Below are 21,812 nucleotides of genomic sequence, written 5' to 3'. Positions count from 1 at the left end.
AAAACCCCTGGGTATACAGTGGGTGTCATCAGGAAACTGTGACTGGGAGGATAAGTGAGCACTGGTATTATTTGCTCAGAGAGGCTGTGGGGTCTCCACGCTTGGAAAGATTCAAAAGCTGTCTGGGCATGGTCCTGAACAACTGGCTTTAGGTGATCCTGCTTGAACAGGAGAATTAGGCAAGATGAAGTCTGGAGGTTCCTTCCAACCTCAACCATTCTGTTATTCCATTTTTAAGCACTAGGTCCCACAGAGCACCTTTCCTTGTTGTCTCCTTGATCACCTTTTTTCAGGAAGTTGTCAATGCTCTCCAAAACCTTCTAGACTGCATGTGCCCTGCTGTATTGTCCTTACAACTGTGGGTAAAATTCCCCATGAGGGCCAGGATCTGTGAACACAAAGATTTCTCCAGTTGTTTGAAGAAAGACCCATTTTCTCCTTCCTGATGAGGAAGTTCATAGTACATACCCACTGCAAAAGCAGCTACATGCCAATGCAGTGTCCTCATGTTATCTTTGTTGCATTCAACACCAGTGAATTAAGCACTTTAAATTAATCTGAAATCAGATTTTGTCTCTGAATTTAGAGGGATAAATAAATGTAACCATGGTTGATTGGATAAAGGAATAAAGTGTAAATAATAAAGTTAAGAAACACTTAAAAAAGGATGTGTTTTCTGTCTATTTTCTGATTCAGATGAAACTCTGAATGGCTACCACTATAAACTTTTAGTCTAAGCCCATAAAAATTAGGCCCTGAAGATCTGTATTTTCTTTTGCTAGAGCAAGAGAGAGATAGGTCCATTCTGGCAACCTCCTGTTGGGGAGGTTTTTTACTGGTGTGCTTGCTGTGTTAGTGCAGTCTCCCATTGTACTTCATTCCTGGGTCTTTGATGAAGTCACGTGACCTTGCTTAAGGTGTCATGTGAGAAATGAGGTCTCACTGGTGGGATATGCTCATGTGACCTTGAAACACAGCTGGGAAACTGACTGGATGCACCGCATATCATTGAAGATATCTGTTTGTTTGCAAACAGATATTTTTTTACTGGGGAATTATTACCTTGTGTTTTCTTAGAGCAGTTAATAATAAGGGACAGTACAACCACACATCATAACCAAGGAATTTGCTAAAATGGGAAATAAGTAATGTGCCATCAGTGAGATTCAGTGTACTTATGATTGTGTGGCATACAGCACACATGTATCAAATGAGTGGTTTAAACATTATATGCTTCTCTTGGGCACTTACATAAAGCAAGGTTTGGATTGCAGGTTTTCAGGGAGCTTTCCCCAGAACAGGTATTGCTCAGATTCAGTGGGCAACTGCACTCATACTCCCCCTAAACCTTAGCCATACGTCTTCCATGCATGCTGAAAAGTTAAAAAACCTAAGAAAATGCATAATTTCTGCTACCTCTGAAAGAGGACAGTTTTGGAATGTGTCGGGTGGAACTTAGTAATATTTACATGCTGAATTTAGATACTAACTAGTAGAAACTCAGAAAAATTTGATTCCCTCCTCATATGCACTGTCAGGAAATACTTAGTGGTTTGTATACAATAGGAATGGAAATGAGAGGCTTATTTATGTTATCAGTATTATTTATTCAACACCTTCATTTACAGAATCTGTCTGTATCTTTATGCTTATGGTTGTGTAGAGATTGTTCACTTATGTTAACAGCTCTTCAATAAAATGCAATTTGATTTATTTTTACTGTGTTGTAAAATGGAACAGATAAGGTTTTAATGGACAGTAGGTTCACAACCATTACCAATGCATGTTCTTCCATCTTCTGCCAGCTTGTAGGAATCAGTACATTTGTAGCTGCCTTTGGTGTTAATGCATATAGCAGAAGGAGGGCATGGTGGATTAATTTCATTTTCGCATTCATTGATGTCTGCAAAGGAGTACACACTGATCAATAATAATTACAAATTGCAAAGGGATTACTAATTTCTCATAAACAATTTTTACAAGGATTCATAAACGAAAGGCATTGTACAATTTCACTGAGACAGATAAGGATAAAAATCTGTATTGTTACTGTTTAAAGACAAAGTAGGGGGTTATTGTTGTTGTTTGTTTGTTTGTTTGTTTGTTTCTTTTAAAGCTGGAAATGATGAAAAAAACTGCTTTCATAATCCACCAAAATCTACTGGCTGAATTTTCAAAAATGCAAACCCTAAACTTGAGAGCTCTCCTTGCATGTGTTTATGTCCTAAGATTTTACTTTCTCTATAAAAATTTTCATCCTGTGCTCTACAGAGATAATTAAAATAGTAATGCAGACACAGCTCTGTACACATCTAGGCATGATTTTGAGGAGCCAAATTTTCAGGTTAGCTTTGATTACCTGATTATAACCATAATTTGTGATATCACTGCAAGTGTGGTTGTTTCTAGATGTTATATGAATTCTGTAAAATGACAATATCCCAGCAGTGTTGAGCAGATGAACAATTATCCATTGGAAAATGCACATACACATATTGTTCTTGCGGCCCTTCAAGATCTTTCGCTTTCTGAGTATGTGACGAAATGGGAAACAGCAGTGCAGAACAGAAAGTACTCAGTGAGGGAAAGAAAGGAGTCTTTTCATATTTTTGCACCTTTCTTCTTTCTGTGTAATATTTACTTGAATGACTGAATTCAGTTGACTTAAAGTAGGTGTCCAGTTTTATTTTAGGTAATTTCCCATTGGGTTTGTATATCTGACAGCTTGTTTAATGTCTCTGACTAATGGTCCTGTGAAGCACTGCAAACCCTGTGGACAACTAGTCAAGTCTTCAGTGTTTTCTCTTTTTGGTTTTATTCCTTTCCTTCTCTATCACAATGTTTGATCTGCTACTTCACTTTTTTTCAGTCAGTATTAGAAACTCACCTGTATTTACTGACTTAGTTTAGCATTGTCACTGAGACCACTTTCCATCACTGGAAATAGGATCAAGCCTTATTCTCTCAAATTTTAGTACAAGAAAAAAATAGCTATGCCCAAAGACAGTTGTCAACTAAGACAGTCAAAAGACTATCATGCAGGAAAAATCTAAAACTTCAGAACCATTAAGAAACAATAACTTTCATAACACTTCTTTGAAGCAGGAAAAGAATCTGTTTTTCAAGATGAAGATTTCTGAGTCTTATTCCCTTCAAAAATACATTTTGAGTTAATGTTCACTGACTTAATCACCATCCCGGAAAGAAAACTTGCACCTTTGCCTGCCCTGTAATTCAAATGTGCTGCTTCAACTTCTGTAGGTCCATAGCCATGCTCTCTGCTAACTAGACAACTCTTCTTCATCACTAAATAGCATATGTCAGATCTGATCAGCCTACCCTGCTACTCAGAGAGCAGTAGTTTACTAAAGCAAAGTAAAGGGTTATCTATCAGGAGTATGACATCACTTAATATAAAGGAAGGTAGCATATTCTAGCACTAAATGCTTTCCTAAGTCAATAGAAATGATATTAGTCAAAGCCCAAGTTAGGAAGCAGGAATTAACAGCTCTCAGAATCCTCTGCTTTTGCCAGCAAGCCACTCTGTTTTTTCCAGAGCAGTGTATAATTTTGAAACCATCTGCAGAAATGCTAAGCTCTATCCTCCTCATTATATTGCTTGATTTATCCCTAATTTGCTGAATATTTAAAAGAATGGGAACATATTGCACAGGCACGCGTGGAATAAAGTGCTTTCTACTGTAAAACTGAAGTAGCATCTGCATAAGTGGGTTTTGGTGGTTTTCCTTTAATAAAGGCATTGCTTTTTTAATATATGCAGCAGCTTGTTTTCCTTTAGCAGATATACAGTCTTTTGTTTACATTACTGAACATATTAAAAGAAACTAGGACAAGGAATGATTCACGCATTTAACTTATTTATTCCATTTGCTGCCAGAACATTAATCTATTGAAAAGGTTTTATTATAATTCATTTAACAGCTTTATTTCTTTATATGGCATTTATATGGGAGGAATTCAGTGGATAAATAGGATGTGAAGAAAGGAAAGAGCTGCAAATTTTATTTCACTTTTTCCATACCAGGTATACAATTAGAATGAAGAGCTTTCTATTCCTCTTTCACAAAAATACCGATAAACAGACTTTACTGTGGATGAGTTGCAGCACTTGCACTCAAATTAATTTACCACCATCCATATTATATTCTGAAGTATGGCCTTTTTGGGTTTCGTTTTCTCTCATGCTCTTATAAAGCAAAGGAGAGTGAATATACACACACACACACATGTACATACTTATATACATGCCTATATGAGTATATGTGTACACCCCCCCATTATAAACACACACATTTGAAATGTGAACAGAGAGAATTCATTCTTCATAGCATGAAGAGTGAGAGTCTTGAAATATTTGCTACATTCTCTTTCTAACCTATTCTACTAAACAGTAAAAGTCAGAAAAGAAAACAGAAGACGAAATAATTATTAAAATAACTGAAAAGGGTTCCTGTGAAAATGTGCCAGAAATATATCTTTTACTATTTTTCACCTGCTCTACTTTTGTACCTGCAGAAGTAATTAACTTCTGGCAAATCTTTTCACAGCTATTCGGGACAGGGAAGTTGTACCTAAAGTGATTATTAGTTTTCCTAATTTTCCTTATTCACTTCACAGAATGCTTTTTTTTTTTCACTTTTACTAAAATTATTAGGATGACACATGACCTAGTGGTGCAGAATTCAACTTTTATCTAGATCATTCATTGGCACAAAGCCAAGTAAATGACAACTCTCTGTCATGGTCATGCTGTTATGTCGAATGTAGGAGGAAGCAATGTATAATTCTGATTTGCTGCCTTTTTTTCCTCCCTTTCTCCTTCCCATTCCCCCCCAAAGGCTGTTAATAAAATTGATTTTTGCTTAATTGGGCAATTTTTAGTGCCATTTTCCTGTCATCGACTTGGTTGCTGAATCAGGATGGGTAGATATTGAGAAAGCAATTCTGGAGGCAGGAGTTTTACAATTTTGTGTTATTACACCTATAACCCCGGGATGCTAACTACAAGAAAGTATAGGAATGAATTCACATCTAATGAGCAATGGTGGACTTAAGCTGTTAGAAAATTCAGAAATTAATAATAATAATAATAATAATAATAATAATAATAATAATAATAGATACCTATACAAACTGGAGCCTCAAAGTTCCATCCTTTGCTTGTGCAGGTTAATTGCTCTTCCCCTTGTAGTTGAAATCCATAGTGACATGTATAAGTCACCGTAGGTTTTCCAGATTCTGAACAGTATGTAAAATCACCATTTTCCACACTCTTTGGTGCTCCACATAGTTCATCTACAAAAAGAAAGTTTGTATTACAGGCTTTTAAAAACTTGCCATCTTACACTTCCAAATGGATGGTATTCTCCATTACTGCTATAAACATTATCTTCAGTGAAATTTTTCATATGTTTTAAGGTGATCAAGACTTAAATAGTTCATTTTTGGAAAAGAATTTATATGGAATACCACAGGTTTGATTTATAACCCTCATAAAACTAGCATTACAACATAAGAAGGACATGGACCTGCTGGGTCAAGTCCAGAGTAGGGCAACACAATCAGAGGGCTGGAGCACCTTTCCTTCGAAGAGATAGGCTGAGAGAGTTGGGGTTGTTGTTGTAATTGTTGTTGCAGCCTGGAGTAAAAAAGCTCCAGGGAGACCTAATTGCAGCTTGTCAATTTAAACAAGTCTTTTAAGAATGATTGGAACAAACTTTTTACCAGGACCTGTTGCAATAGGACAAGGGTTATGTTTTTAAGCTGAAAGAGGTTTGATTTAGATTAAATATAAGGAACAAGTTTTTTACAAGAGTATCGAAACACTGGAACTGGTTACCCAGAGAGGTGGATGCCCCATCCCTGGAAACATTTGGATTCAGATTGCACAGGGCTCTAAGCAATCTGATTTAGTTGAATATGTCCCTGTCACTGCAGGTGGGTGAGACTAGATGTCTTGTAAAGATCTCTTCCAACCCAAAATGTTCTGTGATTCCATAAGCCCACGTCTAAGTGATAGAAATACCAAAGGCCTGATCCAGACCAGTAATTCTAGATCTGCCACAACCAAGGTCAGTACTTCAACCGCTCCTTACTGTCCCCTCCCCTCCCCTACCCTCAGAAAAGATTGGAAACTACTAGATTACCTTCCTGATAAAATTCTTGCCAAGCTTCTAAATTCATCCCAGGTATATTGTCACAATGCTTAAAATCCTGTGGAAACTTTCCAAGTTGAAAAGCGTCTGCTGGCACTTGAGAAATTCCTGTGTTGTCACAAATCATGCGGGACAGCGAATGTTTTCTGAGTTCATGCTTTTGAGCTTCTGTGAAAACATTATCATTTTCCCACCAAAATCTGGAAAGGTTGATAGAAACTTTTTTTGAAAAGATCAAATTCAAAGAGCTGGTTATTCTTACCTTCATAGTACCTTATATAAAAGACAAAAAATAAAAATTAAAGCAAAAATAGGTGAAATATAACAATAGTGAGTAAACACTATGACCACACAGAATCAGTCATAAAAAGGCTAGTGTGAGTCTGGCGTACTGGTCAACTCAGGTCATGTGTTAAAGCCAGCAGAATTGCTTCTCATAGATTAAACAGGTCCACAAAAGTTACAATCCTGAGAAAAAAGCTTTAGACAAATTTGATTGAACTGGATCCTTACTCCTACACACACTAATATGTGCTGTTCACTCATAAATTGTTTAAAGCATAAATAACAGAAGAATTGCAGGAGGAACCAGAATAGATTTCCCTGTACCAAAGCTTTTGAATTCTGCTTGCCCTTACTGAATTGCTGCTAGGAAAACAGGTATTGTTGAATGCTTGTCTGGTTAATTAGGAGTACTTAATTTGCTAAGAAATCTGTAGATATGCAGATTTCTTATAGTAGAAAAACATAATTATGTTTTTGATTAGTAATTATGTTTTTGATCATACAAAAAGTATGGAACAGACAAGACCTGCTTATCTTTGTCAGATCAGGAGTGTGGTGTCACAACAGAAGAACCAGTTGGTGCTACAAAGGTATATCTATTAAATGGTGATATTATATAAAATATATATGTATGAATCCACATATACACATACATTTAAAGGTAAAAGGAAAGAAAACTGGGGAGAAAAGGAAAGATAAGCATTTTTTATATAAAGACATGTCATTGATGGCAAAAATACTTCTGGAGAGTTTGATAGAACACCTCTATTAGTACATTAAACAGTGGTAAGCACTGCTACATGTCTTAGCTCCCTGTGGGACTCAGGCCAGGACAGTTAGGATTTTCCCAAATGCTAGGCAGGATTGGTGGTAACATGCCTGAGTATCGTCAGCAGTAGAGTATGGGAGTGATCACACTGTACAAACTGACCTCAGGTTTAACACAGGACTTACAATTCATAATACAGGGGGCACATGGTTGAGGTTTCTAGAAAGTCTGTGCGTTTGTGTTTACATTTGCCTGATTAGAAGGGAACAGAAATATTGACTGTGGACTCTATGCAAACCTGGTACGTGTGCAGCATTTGAAGATTTTTATGAGCTGCCTGTAAAGGTACCATACAAATGGGAAGTCTAATAGTGGTGTTTGTGTTTGAGGGAGGATTAGGTTTACCAGGGCGCCCTAGGGTGGCTTGTCAGGGCAAATCAGATCCTGCTGCCAATAGGAGCATACCTGCTAAATAAGGTAAGTGCATGTGAAATTTTTGAAAACTGGCTTTATTTGCAGGCCAATTGTTGCCTTTAGAAGCCTGATTTGTTAAAAAACCCATCCCATTTTGCCCACATTGAAGGAGGAGGCAATGTACAGAACCAGGAGTGGAGCAAATGTCCCACACTTCAGCAGCACTGTGACAAGAAATGCAGGAGTGATGGAGGAGCTGTAAGGAGAAAGAAAGAAAGGAGCCTTCCTCCTACACCTCACCTGCACACTGTTCCTAAACTTCTCAGATCATCCTGAAACCTCACTGATGATTCTGAGGCCCCTTCCCATAACCAAAGCCATCAAAGTCTTTTGTCCACTCAGTTCTACACCTGTCACGTCCCCTTTAATGTACTTTAATCTACTTTCATCACAAAATTCAGTTTTATCTACAGGCCTAAATGAAAAAAGATTTTTTTTGATCTACCTAACAGATAGGTGTTTATTTAATATTTTGGTTTACTCCATTTGATCTGTATCAGGTAACCAAATCCTTACGCAAAGAATGACAAAACCTCAGAATTTTTGCCCAAATATTTCAAATCCTGAGATTGCAAAAATATTCAGAGAAGGAAGAGGCGAAAGAAGGCTGATGGATCAGAAACAATTTGTGTCAGTTGATGTGGTTGTCAGTGCCCGAGTTCAGTAGATAGAAAGAAGAAAACTTTATGTTTTGTCAGATTACTGACAAAAAGGTTTTAGGGCCATCAGAATTTGGAGTTCACTTAGATGACAATTCCAGGTAGTCCTGATTTTTGAACTTATTAGAAGAGTTATTTTTAAATCCCTGCATACAGACTTTTCAATTAGGGTATCTAGTGTATGTAGAGACCCCCTTGCAGTTACAGATAACACTCAGCACTCTACCTGACCAGACACTGCAATGAGTGTTAAACTTTTCCATTCTTATTATGTGACAACTATAGCATGTTGTTACATACTTCTGACTTGTCTTAGGTTGTTTCTTTTTAATTAATGAAAGAATAACATTTCACATTTAAATTAGCTGCCACAAACTTTGTGGTAGAAATGCAGGGAATTATTAGAACTCTTTTTCTCAATTTGGAGTTAATGCATTAAATTATGCTTATGTTTATTTAACGCTGGTAGAATTATAAGACACTGAATGTTAAGTAACAGTGTAAGGTAGTGAATAATAGAAAGGAGGCTGAAAAGACCTCCATAGATACTCCTTCCCAGATAGAGACAAGTATGCCTGTACAATTCAGAGGAATTTCAACCATGTTTTTAACACAGCTGAGTAGAATGTTTGTTGTTTATACAGTTTCTGCAAATAAAATACCACCTTTATGATTAGCATTGCCTTTTCTTGTGAGCTAATTAATTAACATTTTTTAAAGTTAAGATTTAAATTCTGCCTTGGATGATTATTTCCATAATGGTTTCTTTCTGTAACAGTGACTTATAAGAGAGCTTAAAGGTTATTGTAAGGACCAGGTACTTAAAACACCCCTGCTAGCATGATGGGAGCAGTTTTAAATTAGTTGTCACATGACATCAAAAATTACTGCCACAAGTACAGAACAGAAATAATAAAAGGTTGGTTTTATAATTGCATCATGAGCAGAAGCAGGATATAAACAGCTTCTTGCACTCTGTTGTGATCTGAAACTGCATTCCTCCTTCTTTTCTGGTAAGAAGGGTTGTACTGGCACACAATCCCGGTGGCACTTGTGCAGGGCTGGTTAAAGTGACATCCTATGCTGTGTCCAATGAGCCAACTCCAGGAACACTCTGCAGTCCCAATTCACATAAGGCCAAGTATGAGGTGTTTTTATTTTCCCCTCTATGAAGCCTGAATTACAGTTTTTTCCTCTCCCATCTGACTTTTCTGCAGTTGCCAAAGAAAAATATTGAGGTTCTTCCAGCTCCTGAGCCCAGGGCACCCCTCAAGGGGAATGAAGCCTGCACAGTACTACATCCATCCACGCAGAAGTTACTGGCCCCTGCCACAATTACTTTCTGGTGGCACCTTGCATTTTCAGCAGGAGTGCACAGCTGGACACCTCAGTACCATAGAAACAATCTCCATGTCATCTGGAATTGAGACTATGTTAAAACCAAAGGAGAATAATCAAAAGCTCACCCAACAAAACTGAAGGAGACAAAAATGTGCAAGGAGCAGGGAATGATTTCCTGGAAGCATATTTAAGTGTCTGTAAAATCTGAATTTCTACTGGGTTTCTACACATGATTTGGCTGCATAAGAAACTCACCGATCACCATCCCTTAGTGCTTTCATTTGCTTTCCAATTATACACGCAAACAGGGGACCAGTCCTAGCACCTGGAAGAAAGTCTTCCACAAGACCGCCAAGCCAAACATCAATATTGTTAGGATTATGGTACAGTTCCATGATTTTTTCAGTGACATTGTGATTGCTTATTACTGTATTCAGGTCAGTGTGAGTTTCCAGTTTTGGTAAACCACAGAATTCTCGCCATTCATTATAACCTGCAAATATGATGTTTAAAGGAAGATTAGATTTGTCTGTTAGGTATGATATATGAAATCAATAAATTTATAAGCACTGGATTTTGACAATCTTGATCGTAGTCATAGACAGATTCGTATGAAAAAGGTCTACTATTATTGGTTAAATTCATCAGAGAAATTATGGCAGGATCTGAACTAAGTTCCCGCATTCTTCCTCTAAGTAGGTATGTCCATGGCCTGATGGGCTATTAACTCCTTGACTATTAGCTGAATCTTACCCTGGGCTGACTGGAGTAAAAAATCTAGTGCAAAAAAACAGTGACAAACATGTAATATTGCTTAAAATGTGGAGTGTACCTAACTAAGCCATCTCTTCACTCTTGGAGACATCTGTCAACACCTTCCGTGACTGGAGGAGCCGCTGAGGCTGTGCCTAAATTGACCTTTCCCACAGGCTGGGGACAGCCTGCTGGTGGGAAGTGGCTGCTGCAGGTAGAAACCCCCACTTCTTGAAGCTGGTTCCAGCAAAAACAACCTGGGGTACCTACACTGAGCACACCCAGATCTGTTCACTGGTACTGTTCTTCTAGATTCCACATTTACCAGATTATTTTAATCTCAAAAGTTGTCAAATACTTTCAATCAAAGTTGAGAATGTACATTTTTAGCAATGCACATTTTAAAAGAGACTTAAGTGACTTTTCTGATTACCAAAGCTATTAAAAGCTTAAGCTACATCCCAAATATAAGCAGTTATACTTCTGTTACCAGTTGGAAGAAAAAAATGAAGAAAAATCAATAGACCTGGGAGTCCATGATCACGGCCACGTTGTAAATTCAATGACGATAAATCAAGTGAACCATTATTGGACAACACGAACAGTTTTTCTGTTAACTCCTCATTCAGCAGTTGACCTTGTACCTGCAGTTTTGCTGGATGTGCTAGAAGACCCCTTATTAAAGGATCCAAGCCTCCTTTAAAGATTAAAATGATGGTATTATAGCATATATATAAACACTTATAAGTTTCATCAAAAATGTGAACACATATATATTTCTGTGTTTTAAAACACTTTCTATGTTTTAAACCATTGTCCACACAGTTTTACACAGTTTTTGGAATGTTTTACATTCAAACACATGCAAAAATCTCCTTAGTTTAAAGTGGAAGCAATAGTGGAATGAAAAAGCTCCATCTCCTTCAGATGTAAAAGAACTTGCAAACTGTTAATAAATTCATACACAAAAAGAAGTTCAGAAACATCTTCATCATCACTCATCCTTCTATTTCCAATCTACCAGACTGATTTAATCTGGAGAGTAATGTTTATCTGATTCAGTCAACTATTTAATTGAGAATAATAATTCAAGTTCTTTTTAGTGCTCTGGAATCCAATCAACAACTTAAATAAATGATTTAATTAAATAAATGCTCCCATTCCTAATTCAGGATAAGTTATTTTGAAAAAAGTTACAACATTCTGGGGAGAAAAAGACCAAAAAGCAACAGAAGCAGTTTAAATAAGACCATACCTTCTTTAATGAGCCTCCAAGGACTAAAGAAAACTTCATGCAAACGAAGATTTGGGAGTTCAGGGTCATCTAAATACTGTGCATTCAATCGCCTTACTATTGGTTGGATTGTTGCATGACCAAAACGAAAAGCAGCTGTTGAAAATACATTAGAAACTGTAGGATTCATTGTGGGATCATAACCTGTATAAAGGCCAATATACAGATTAAAAGCATCTGGACCAATGATTTTGGGAATGTAATCTCTTAAAGTAAAAATCTGAAAGAAAAGAAAAAGAAACATATTTCAGCTTTTCTATAGATGAATAGTAGTGAATCCCAGGTGCTAAGTGCTTTTTTCTTCACTCATCTAAGCCAAATCATTTAGCATAAGTAAGAACAGCATTTCCTGGAAAACAATATTAGTGTTATTTTTGCAGTAAGGAGACAAATGACCAGAGAGAATCCGTGGTACGCCTCAGAACAGTGCAATAGTCAGGCCCTGTCGGGTCTTACCATTGATGCTAGACCAAAGCCTCCTGAGCAGAGATTAGCAGGTGCTGCTCGTTTACAAACCACCAGGTTAATCCAGCTCACAGGAGGTGTGCTGAGATTAAAAATGTAAATTATAATGGCCATAAAAATGGCAATGAAAGCAAGAAGCATTATAATGTCTTTCAAGAACACTTTTTAATGTGAACAGATGTTATTTTCAGACATATGTTTGTCACACAAATCCTCTTTTATTATTATTTGAAATGATGAGGCTTTAAAATACCGGTTCCCAAAATCCCCTTATAGACATTTTATACTAAACTTAGGCTAGTTTCTAGACTTCTAAAAAATACACTTCAAAAATGAAAAGACTGATAAGTACCTTCTGTCAAATGCTTTTATAATGTAATAGTATTACAGTGGCATGAAAAAGCATAGGAGTAATCATGACAAAAGGAAAGAGGGGAAAATGTTCTACTGTACCAAATAAAATGAAAATGCATTGTAGGTTAAAGACTATGCTGAACTCAATAAAGCAATATGAGATAAATGTGAAGCATAATGAACTCAATAAAATACCTCACAGATTCAATATAATATGAAATAAATATACAGACAAATGAATTTTGAACTTGATATAGTGCATGTTGAAAAACTAGCTGCCATAAAATGACCTTATAAAAAACTTGTATCTTTATTTTAGGCACAGAGCACAGACAAGCAAACCTTTTCACAATTTGATCACTTTTCTCAGAAGACAGAGGTTTAGGTTTTCAGGTTAGGCCGTGCAGTGAACAAAATATATAAAAGACAATATGTTAGAATCCTTTTTTCAGCTTCTTTAATGCAACATATGAAACAAATAAAATTGTTGCAAGAAATTAATACTGACACTATCATTTGAAAAGCTAATCTTCTGCTTTATTCACCAAATTTTTGCAAGACAGCAGTTCTAATTTTAGATGTATAGTTTTTACAATCAAAGACCTTATGGAGGAGTAGGTTAGTCATTGACACAAAAATCCTGGTATGACTAAATTTTTTGCTCATTTTAAATGAAATCCCAAGCTAAGCTGCTCAGGAAGGCCAGACTCCCTGAAGGAAAGGGCAACTCATATTTTTCATTTGCTCCACAGGCAACATCTTCATTTCTAATTTCCTTGATAGGGAAAGAGGAATTGCCATTTCAAGACATGAAAATTAAAAGGCTAAGGGTAAAAACAGGTCTTATGCCTGCCTCCTGCACTAGAAGAGGCATCTGTTAGATGGAAACTTCCAAAGGCTAAATGAGGCTCCATCAGGTAAAAGTGAGTTTTAGACAGTACAGGCTAAGTTGTTACTAATACAGAAGAATACGATACTACTACTGAAATCTGCCAAAGAACCACATCTTAAATAGCATCTGGCATTTGTATAGTCTTTGGATGTGGCCAAATTTGTCTGTGTGAAGTCAAGGAGAGGCTCAATATAGGTTATCACAACTGAGACATATATAAATTTTAAAGAAGATGTTAACAACTGACAAGCATCAAAATTTTTTTTGTTAAAATTCTTTTGCATGCAGTCCCTTCTCTCTGAGAATGATATAAAAGGTTTATTTTCTTTCATAAATAAGAACAGTACTTTCTTTCAGTAGAGTATCTCTTCAATAAATGGGATTCTCCTGTGGAAACAAAGGAATTTGCTTGTTGCAAAATAAGTCAATAAAACCAGACAGAAAGTGACTACATGGGAAAGAAATTACAAACTAGTATAACGAGTGGCTCCATCATTTCTGGCTTACTTTGAGTATGTTTGTTAATAAAAAGCTAACTTTTGGGTGTTTGCAGCAGCATAAGAAATCTAAGTGGATATCCTGAATCTGAACCTGCAAGGTACTGAGTGGTCTCAACTCCTTGTGACACTAATGAGATTAGTGGTAATCCAAGCTCCTCTTAGGCTACATTCATCACCTCATAGCATCAAATCGAAGCTCTACAGAAGCCTCATGAAGAAAGCAATTTTGATCAATAAGATCAATACTTCTACTATCTCATGGCAGTCATTGTTCCAACAGCACAAATTAGTGGAAAGTTATGACAAATGAGCACTATGTTTTAAACAGAGGCCCATATGCTCAATGTTTTTATATGATCTTTTAAATCTATATAACAGTATATAACTGAGAAATTAAGATCATTTAAATGTTATTCATTTAGTCATATCAGAGAAAACAAAACACTAATTTCTCAACAATTCAGCCAATCATTTGGTAAGCATCTAGACAGAAAATCATCTGAGTGTCAGAAAAGGCTTTACATAGATTATGCATCATATAATGAATCCCATGTGCACTGTTTACAGAAAAAGTAGCTGAATCCTGACCTGTAAACACTAGAATACTGTAAGTCAGATAGAATCTTCCTGTTAAGGGCAACACTCTTCTCATTCACAAGGCAGAAGTACTACAGCAGTTTCCAAGCCTTATGACCTCACTGAGCACCCTGGCTGCATTTTTCTCCAGGCTGAGCCACCTTCAGCAGAAGTCAGCCACATGTTTTATGTTTGGAAATAGGTTACATAATTTTGCTTTATTTTTGAAAATTTTTGTTCATGTTAAACATTATTATCAATTAGATGCAAAAGATCCAAGGATTCTTATCACTTTTCATAGAGTTCAGGAGACTTTCCTTGCAAAAACCTCAACAAGTATATCCCAAAGGAGGTGTCAATGGAGAACAATGGTTGGAATAGGAAAGAAAAAAAAAAAAAAAGAGCTGAAAGAGAGAATATAAAAATATGTGAATAAAAATAAGGATAGGTAAGGGCAAAAGTGCATCTTGTCATTGCCATTGGCCAGCTGTAACTGCAGAGGAATAGTTTCTCACTGAGATAGCATAGTGCCAATGAAGTGAAGCTTCTGCACTTGGAAATGATTGCAGAAATAATAGAGAAATATCAAATATAGCAATGATGTTTAATTCATTAAAGTGCCCTGCATGGTTAGTTAGCAGTTTGCACTGAAAATACTAAAGGATTTACAGATGATGAAGATGATGTTGACATAATAAACTTTTGGGTAAAAGGTGATTTTACAAGAATTTAATTTTTAATCAAATAATGAACACATTGTTATAGTTCTGTTAATAGTCTAAATTAGACACTTTATAAATATGAGTTCTGACATTATTCAAGACATACTATTTTATAATATATATTATTTATCTATTTATTTTTTCTAATGTCATATTTCTGAGAGGAGTTATCTAATCAACTAATTTCATAAACAAGTTTCATCCAAGCAGTTAATGGATGTAAGTCTCAGAAGTCACCCACTTTTAACCCATGACTTGGACCATGCAAGATGCTCAGAGAACGCAAGCAGATGTAGAAGGAAGTGAAATAAACACCTATATGTACACTGTAAACTAAAGGCATAAAACTGGGATCAAGTGGGAGCAACTGCATTCATTCAGAGATGGTTCTCTGGTACTGTCATAAATCAAAGAGAATTGGATTCAGATTGATCTGCAAAAGTCCTGCTCCATCTGATTAGTGCCAAGTCATCCATCTTTCATAATCCAAATGGCACATCAGGAGAAACTGTCTCCAGAAGGAGCAGCATAGGTGTGTGCAAACTACATATGTATGAGATAGTAATGTTAAGACTAACAGTTGCATAACTGAACATTTTTCCTTCAGATATTAAATGACAATGAAAAAATGTCTTTTTGCACAAAACATGAGGTAAATCAGAATATGTATCTCTACCACTGTATACTGCAGTGTTAATACTTTATAAAGTTATGCGTGTGTAATTTCCATGAAATAGAAAGGACAGTTACAACTCCTCATCAGTAAAACTGTATATTACGGCCAAAAAAATCAGTTTTGTGCAGGATATCAACAAACAATTGTTATGTTTGGTAACTTTGTCAAGTTTCTATTATCAAATTCTTGTCACTAGAGATATTTATGGTGCCAAAAAACATCCAGGAAGACAAGTTTGTCTAAAGAGATTTTTTTTTTCATCTTCATTATTCTAGAAAGCAGAAAAGGCTTTTTGTTCAATTCTCTATAATTACACACCCACAGGCAGGATCTATGCTTTAAAGTATTCCTTCAAAAAATTAAAAAAAAAAAAAAAAGAAAAAGGGAATTTTAGAAATGTCTAGCAACTGAAACAAAACTTGATAGTGCAAATCTCAAGGTAATTCAACCAGAACTTTCATTAGTGTGCCAGTTAACATACCACACTAATAGAGATACTCCAATTATCTTTCCTGAATGAATGTCTCTAAACCTAGAGATATAACTCAAACACATTTCTAATGAGCCATAGGCAAATCTCATTAGTTTGTGATAGCAGCAGAGATAATGAGCAGTGCTGATCCATGCAGTGCATTGCCTTGCACAAAGCAGTTTCTTTCAGGCCATAATGTTTGTGGATGTAAACCGAATAGGTATGAATGCACAGAGGCCTGCTTTTGGATTTGCACTTTTCTTCTAACAAATATTAACAGCTATTCTGACTTGTCAATTACATTCTTTAAATTAAAATGGCATATTTATGGCAGAGGAGCTGACTTGGTTAAAGCAAACAAAAAACCAAACATTTCAGAAGAACTGACTGAATACAATTAAGTGAAATATGTTACTTCTCTGAAGCTATATGGCTTCGAGTGCAAGTAACAAAAGACAGAAAGTCTTTCTAATGCAGGTGGTTTCTTAAAGGAAACATGCTTTGTCTTCTATTCCACTGTCTAAAAATTGTGGCAGAAAGGAAAAATGTTTTATCAGAAAAGCGAAGTTTTATTGCATCCTTCCCAAGTTAATCTTCAAAAAAGTCCCCTTTGGTACTGAAAAAAAATAAAAAATTGTTAGAGTCAGTAAACATGTCTAATATAAACATCCCTATGGACTCTTCTGTATTTTTCCACACTTATTTCTCCTGCTATCTCCTGTCAACAGTATCACCTGAAATTTGTGTATTACTACTTCATTGAGAACTTCACAGGCATTTTTACACAGGTGATTTATTATTTATGTAATACCTGTGAGAAAGTAAACATTTTGAACATTATATAAATGCAGAGACATTACTTTTAAATAATTTCCTTTTCCCAAAAAAACCCAAAAAACCAAACAAAAAAACCCCAAACCAACCACAACAACAACAAAAAAAACCCAAACCAACAAAAAAAATCTGAAAAAGCCTCTTTTATAGACAAAACAGATATTGGAGAAGCCTGCATAAATATGTATCTGAGTAGAATCTGCCATGAAAATCAGAGCACTGAGGTGCATAGACAAACGAAGCACCAGGACATTGCATTTAGGAAAGTGGAAAGCAAAAGGAACTTTAAACATGCCATATTTGAAGCATGGAAATAGGTGGGAAAGAAAAGGTAACACGATCTCAAAAGCCCCTCACAGAAGCATAATTGAAGCTCTGTGAGTTCTGTTCTGAAATATTCACTGCAGTTGATAAGCAAAGGAGCAGCCAACCTGATGCAGAGCACCAACAATTTTCCGTGCCTCTTGGTAGATGGTGTGGGCGCTCCAGTGGCTGTTGATGTGCCGGAGGGCTCGTGCCAGGCGGTTGTGCTCCCTCAGCCACAGTGTGTGCATGGCAGCCAGGGACGTCACCTCACTGGACCGGCTGTCCCCGGCCAGAAAACACTCTAGCCTCTCACCTCCACTTGGGTCTTGTGCACAAGGGGATGGGATCTGGTCTGTAAAAGGCAGGTATTCCCGATGGTTATCATAATACTTTAAGTTTACTCTAAGAAGGCCTTCTTTGCTTGTTAAATTCCTCAGTTTGTTTTCAACAGCAGGGGTACTGCCATAGACTGTAGAGGCATCAAGGAAAGAAGTTAAGCCATTGATCTGTTGTCTTGTATTTAGCACTGATATATTTCCAAAGAGAATAGCATGATCACCAGTGCCACATGCAGGAGATGAGCGGTAGAAGGGCAGGCAATCCATCCCTGCAGACAGTGTATCATTGGTGGTTACCTGCATACAAAATAAGGGTATTTTCTGAGGTGACAAGAACAGCTGTGGATGCTGAATTGAGTCTTGTCTAAATATTTACCTTCACTCTCTCAGTTTTTCATAGTTCAGACCTCATTTACTGGAGTGACATATTCTAAATCTGTAAAGATGTTTTTTCTTTAGATTTAAGGAAAAAATTAATCTTTTTTTAAGCAGAGACAAATAAACCCCAAAACTTTTACTGTTTCATAAGCTATTGATGTAATACTATATCTAAACCAGTCTGGGTTTACAATCAAGATTCATCATAAAATGTATCAGAGTGAAGACATGAACGTCTGGTCAAATTCTGGTCTACTGAAGAGAAACTGAAACAGCATGTTGACCTGTATGCATAAAAACATAATGAGGAGTTTCTGTGTCTGTAGCAGCACACTGCAAAAGCTTTGGTTAAATACTGAATTTTAACCCGGTTTCCTGAAAAGGACAGATGTAAATATTAATTTTGCCCTCCCCTTGTCCCTCACAACTCTTCTACCACTTTATTTTACCAGAACAGTTGTCTTACACGTACTGAATTCTGACCATCTTTATAAAAGGCAAAAGCTGCACATAGACTTGGCTAAATGAAAAATTGCCCAGTGCTTTATTGTTTGATCCTCACATAGTTGAGACACTGAGGTCAAATAGTGGGGCTCAAAAATCTGACTAAGAGAAAATAAATGTTTTGTACAGACACCTGAGCTAACCCTTATTTGTATTCTATCTGCTTGCCTTTCATTTTTCAGAACTCTTTGGCAGAAGACAGTGAATGCTGCATATGTGATGTAGTTTCTTCTTCATTTTCCTAATGATCTTTGCAGAGATCAGTCTGCAAAGATAGGATAGTCATTAAATTGGGGTTAACAGTAACAAAGCAACTTTGGAATGAAATTAATTAACTTTGGAATGAAGTTATATAATAACGTTACCTCATTTATTATACCAAGTAAAAATTTTCTTACTACTGAGAGCTCATGTCAGTAGGGATTGATAACAACAAATCATTTACCTTAGGAAATGGTTTAATTTTGTTTTCAATTTTGTTTGGTAAAGAAATTCTAACAATATGTCTTCATTGCCTAGATTTTAGCAAATCAAAGTAGGCTATGTTTGAAGAAAATAAGTAATTTTCTTTCACTGATTTTTGAAATCAATAATTTCTCTGTCTTGTGTTTTCTATTTAGCATTTGTTATTAAATCTTTTGCGATTAGTGTGGTTTTTTTTCCCCTTCAGCTGATAATGTAAGCAGGCAACTCATCTCATAATACAAATATCTGAACTTGACAAACACAGCCCTGTATGTGTTTGTCTCCTTGCTTCTAGTTATCAGGAGATAATCAGGAAGAATTCAGGTATCACTGAGAAGAGAATGTAGGAGATGCCTTTATGTTGTTAAACAGCAAGGCTCACAGCAAAACATATCAACACTGAATGAAGTTCATACTGAATAATCTTTAGTTAACTGCCTCTGCCATTTCAATTCAATCTGTTCTGGTTCCCAGTGGAGAAAAACCAGCAGTAATAAACATTAAGAGACTGGCAGAGCTGCACAATGCTGTCCTTTCCCTTTTCATAGAATAAGTAGTTTGCAGTCAGTAGGTGAATGTGTAAATTAGAGGTTCCTTGCATTATTATTCAAAGACATTAAAAAAATCTGAGTGGAAAAAGAGACCCTTTTCAGCTGAAATGGGTAATGAATAACATTTTTTTTAAAACTAATGACTAAAATTCAAATGGTGCTTTTTTTGTTTGTGTCGCATAGTTCTAGAGGGAAAAAAATTAGCAAAACTCTGTTGGGCCACAATAGTTTTCATGTATAGCTGCATGTTGATTCAAATGGCTATTATATGTGCATAGTCAAACCTGGTTATGGTGAAATTCTTCTATGTGTGAAGAAATGAAAGGCAATAATTGTTTAAGTGCACCACAATCTCTGAACTGTTATTTCAGTTGAAGAAAAATCTTTCTTATTGTGAATTTATTCTGTGGGAAATGACATTGTGAAGGGATTTTTGCAGTAGATTTAAAAGAAAACCTAGCTTATGGCCCGTGAAAGTTTGAAAAAAAAGAAAAATATTAATGCTTATTTGTGGACATGCAACTTGGAGAAGATTCCATGATCCCATCTGTCAATGAGCTGCTGCTTCTGAAACAGAAGAAAAAGGCAGGGACTCACTTTTCTGGTTGTTGAGTGCAGATGACTGATCTATTTGTAGCTGAGACTGTAACCTGTCATGTTACCTGCCACCTTTTTCAAATCACCTCAATTTTCTGTGACTTTTTTTCTTTTCCACCTTTTTATATCTCAGGTAACTGAAAGCTTTTCTGGATTGCATCATACTAACTGTATGTGTCATGTCTAACTTATTGGCAGCAATGTAATTAATACTGAATTAAGTCAGCAACTCTCTTATGAAAGTCTTTCTAATGTTTCTTTATGTCTCAGCCCTAACCTGAAATAATAGTCTGAGGAATGACAAGCTATCTCCACAACCCTGTTCTGCATGTCAGGCTGTTATAAAAGAAGTGTAAACTAAAGCTAGTGGGTTTTGATTTTTTTTTCCCCATTAGGAGACCCCACAAATATACAGAAAAAAGAATGTTCAGGCTCTACCAGAAACTACAGGCTCTATGTGAGAATTTCTGAGAGAAATTCTATAGCATTTATTATAAAAATGTCCAGAACAGACGATCACAATGGTTTTTGGTAACCTCTGTCTGAATAATTTACTTATACTTGTTCTTAATATTAATACACTATTGCAGCTTTTGATCCTTCCTTGAATTGCACTGACTCAATATTTTCTAGGCAGATTCCCTAACCTGTGCAGTCAGGAGCCTCCTCTCCCTGCTGAAACCCCCAGAGAGGATGTGCAGCTGCAGGCATAGTTGTCCTTTTGTGTGGGTGGATTCTCCCTTGGGTGCCACTTTTGTAGGAGCAGCAAGAGTGCAAACTACAGCCTCTATGTCTACAATGTTGTATAATATGCTATTGATTTCACTGCATTTGGAAACCAGCCACAGTTTCTTCATATATAAAATGAATGTATAAAACTAACTGTGGCAGCTTTCCAAACATTTAATATGTGGAAATTTATTTAGTTAATAATTCTGAAAGAAGATTATTTCTAGAGGTAATAGCATTTTGTTTCAGTGCTCAAAAGTTAGTTCTTCTGATCACACTATTTACTGCAACAGTCCTTCCTTTTAAATTTTTTTCCTTTTTTTTTTTATATACAGAATCTATTCTCTGTCTTTGAGAAAAAACAGTCACAAAATACTGAACATATATAATAAAAGGAAAAGAACGGCCATCTTTGTGTCTGTCCATCAAAGCTGTGAATAACAGGTTAATAACAAAATGGAGCTGAAAAATTAATGGGACTGTAACCATGTAAAGGGGCCAAAAGTTGGGAAACTTATCTAATACTTACAGGGTTGTGACTGAATTTCTTTTCATGTCCCCTGCCATGGCCTTGAGCCATCCTCCTGCTGGCCTACACTGCTGACTAGGAGCAGCATCCAGTGGTAGATTTATCTACACATTAAATACTCAATGATAGATATGTTCACACAACTCGCCTTCGAGACCATCCATGAAACACCC

At 36.3% G+C, this 21,812-nt stretch overlaps 1 protein-coding gene across 1 annotated transcript in view; it reads right to left on the bottom strand.

The window, feature by feature from the left end:
• Positions 1-1,600: 1,600 nt before the first annotated feature.
• TPO (thyroid peroxidase) overlaps positions 1,601-21,812 on the bottom strand; it is a 37,469-nt gene continuing 17,257 nt past the window's right edge. Inside the window, exons 7-13 of the mRNA XM_066180556.1 lie at positions 17,674-18,183; positions 11,713-11,971; positions 10,984-11,154; positions 9,960-10,197; positions 6,168-6,376; positions 5,146-5,316; positions 1,601-1,903 (exon numbers count right to left, since the gene is read on the bottom strand). Coding sequence (XP_066036653.1) covers positions 1,749-1,903; positions 5,146-5,316; positions 6,168-6,376; positions 9,960-10,197; positions 10,984-11,154; positions 11,713-11,971; positions 17,674-18,183 — 1,713 coding nt within the window. The 3' untranslated portion in view covers positions 1,601-1,748. The remainder of the gene's footprint in view (positions 1,904-5,145; positions 5,317-6,167; positions 6,377-9,959; positions 10,198-10,983; positions 11,155-11,712; positions 11,972-17,673; positions 18,184-21,812) is intronic.

This window comes from Chamaea fasciata, unplaced genomic scaffold (genome assembly GCF_029207755.1).
Source record: "Chamaea fasciata isolate MVZ Bird 193981 ecotype frontalis unplaced genomic scaffold, bChaFas1.0.hap1 SCAF_3, whole genome shotgun sequence".
Lineage (NCBI taxonomy): Eukaryota > Metazoa > Chordata > Aves > Passeriformes > Sylviidae > Chamaea > Chamaea fasciata.
The sequence above is the reverse complement of the archived record's forward strand: the minus strand, read 5'-3'. Positions and strand labels throughout refer to the sequence as shown.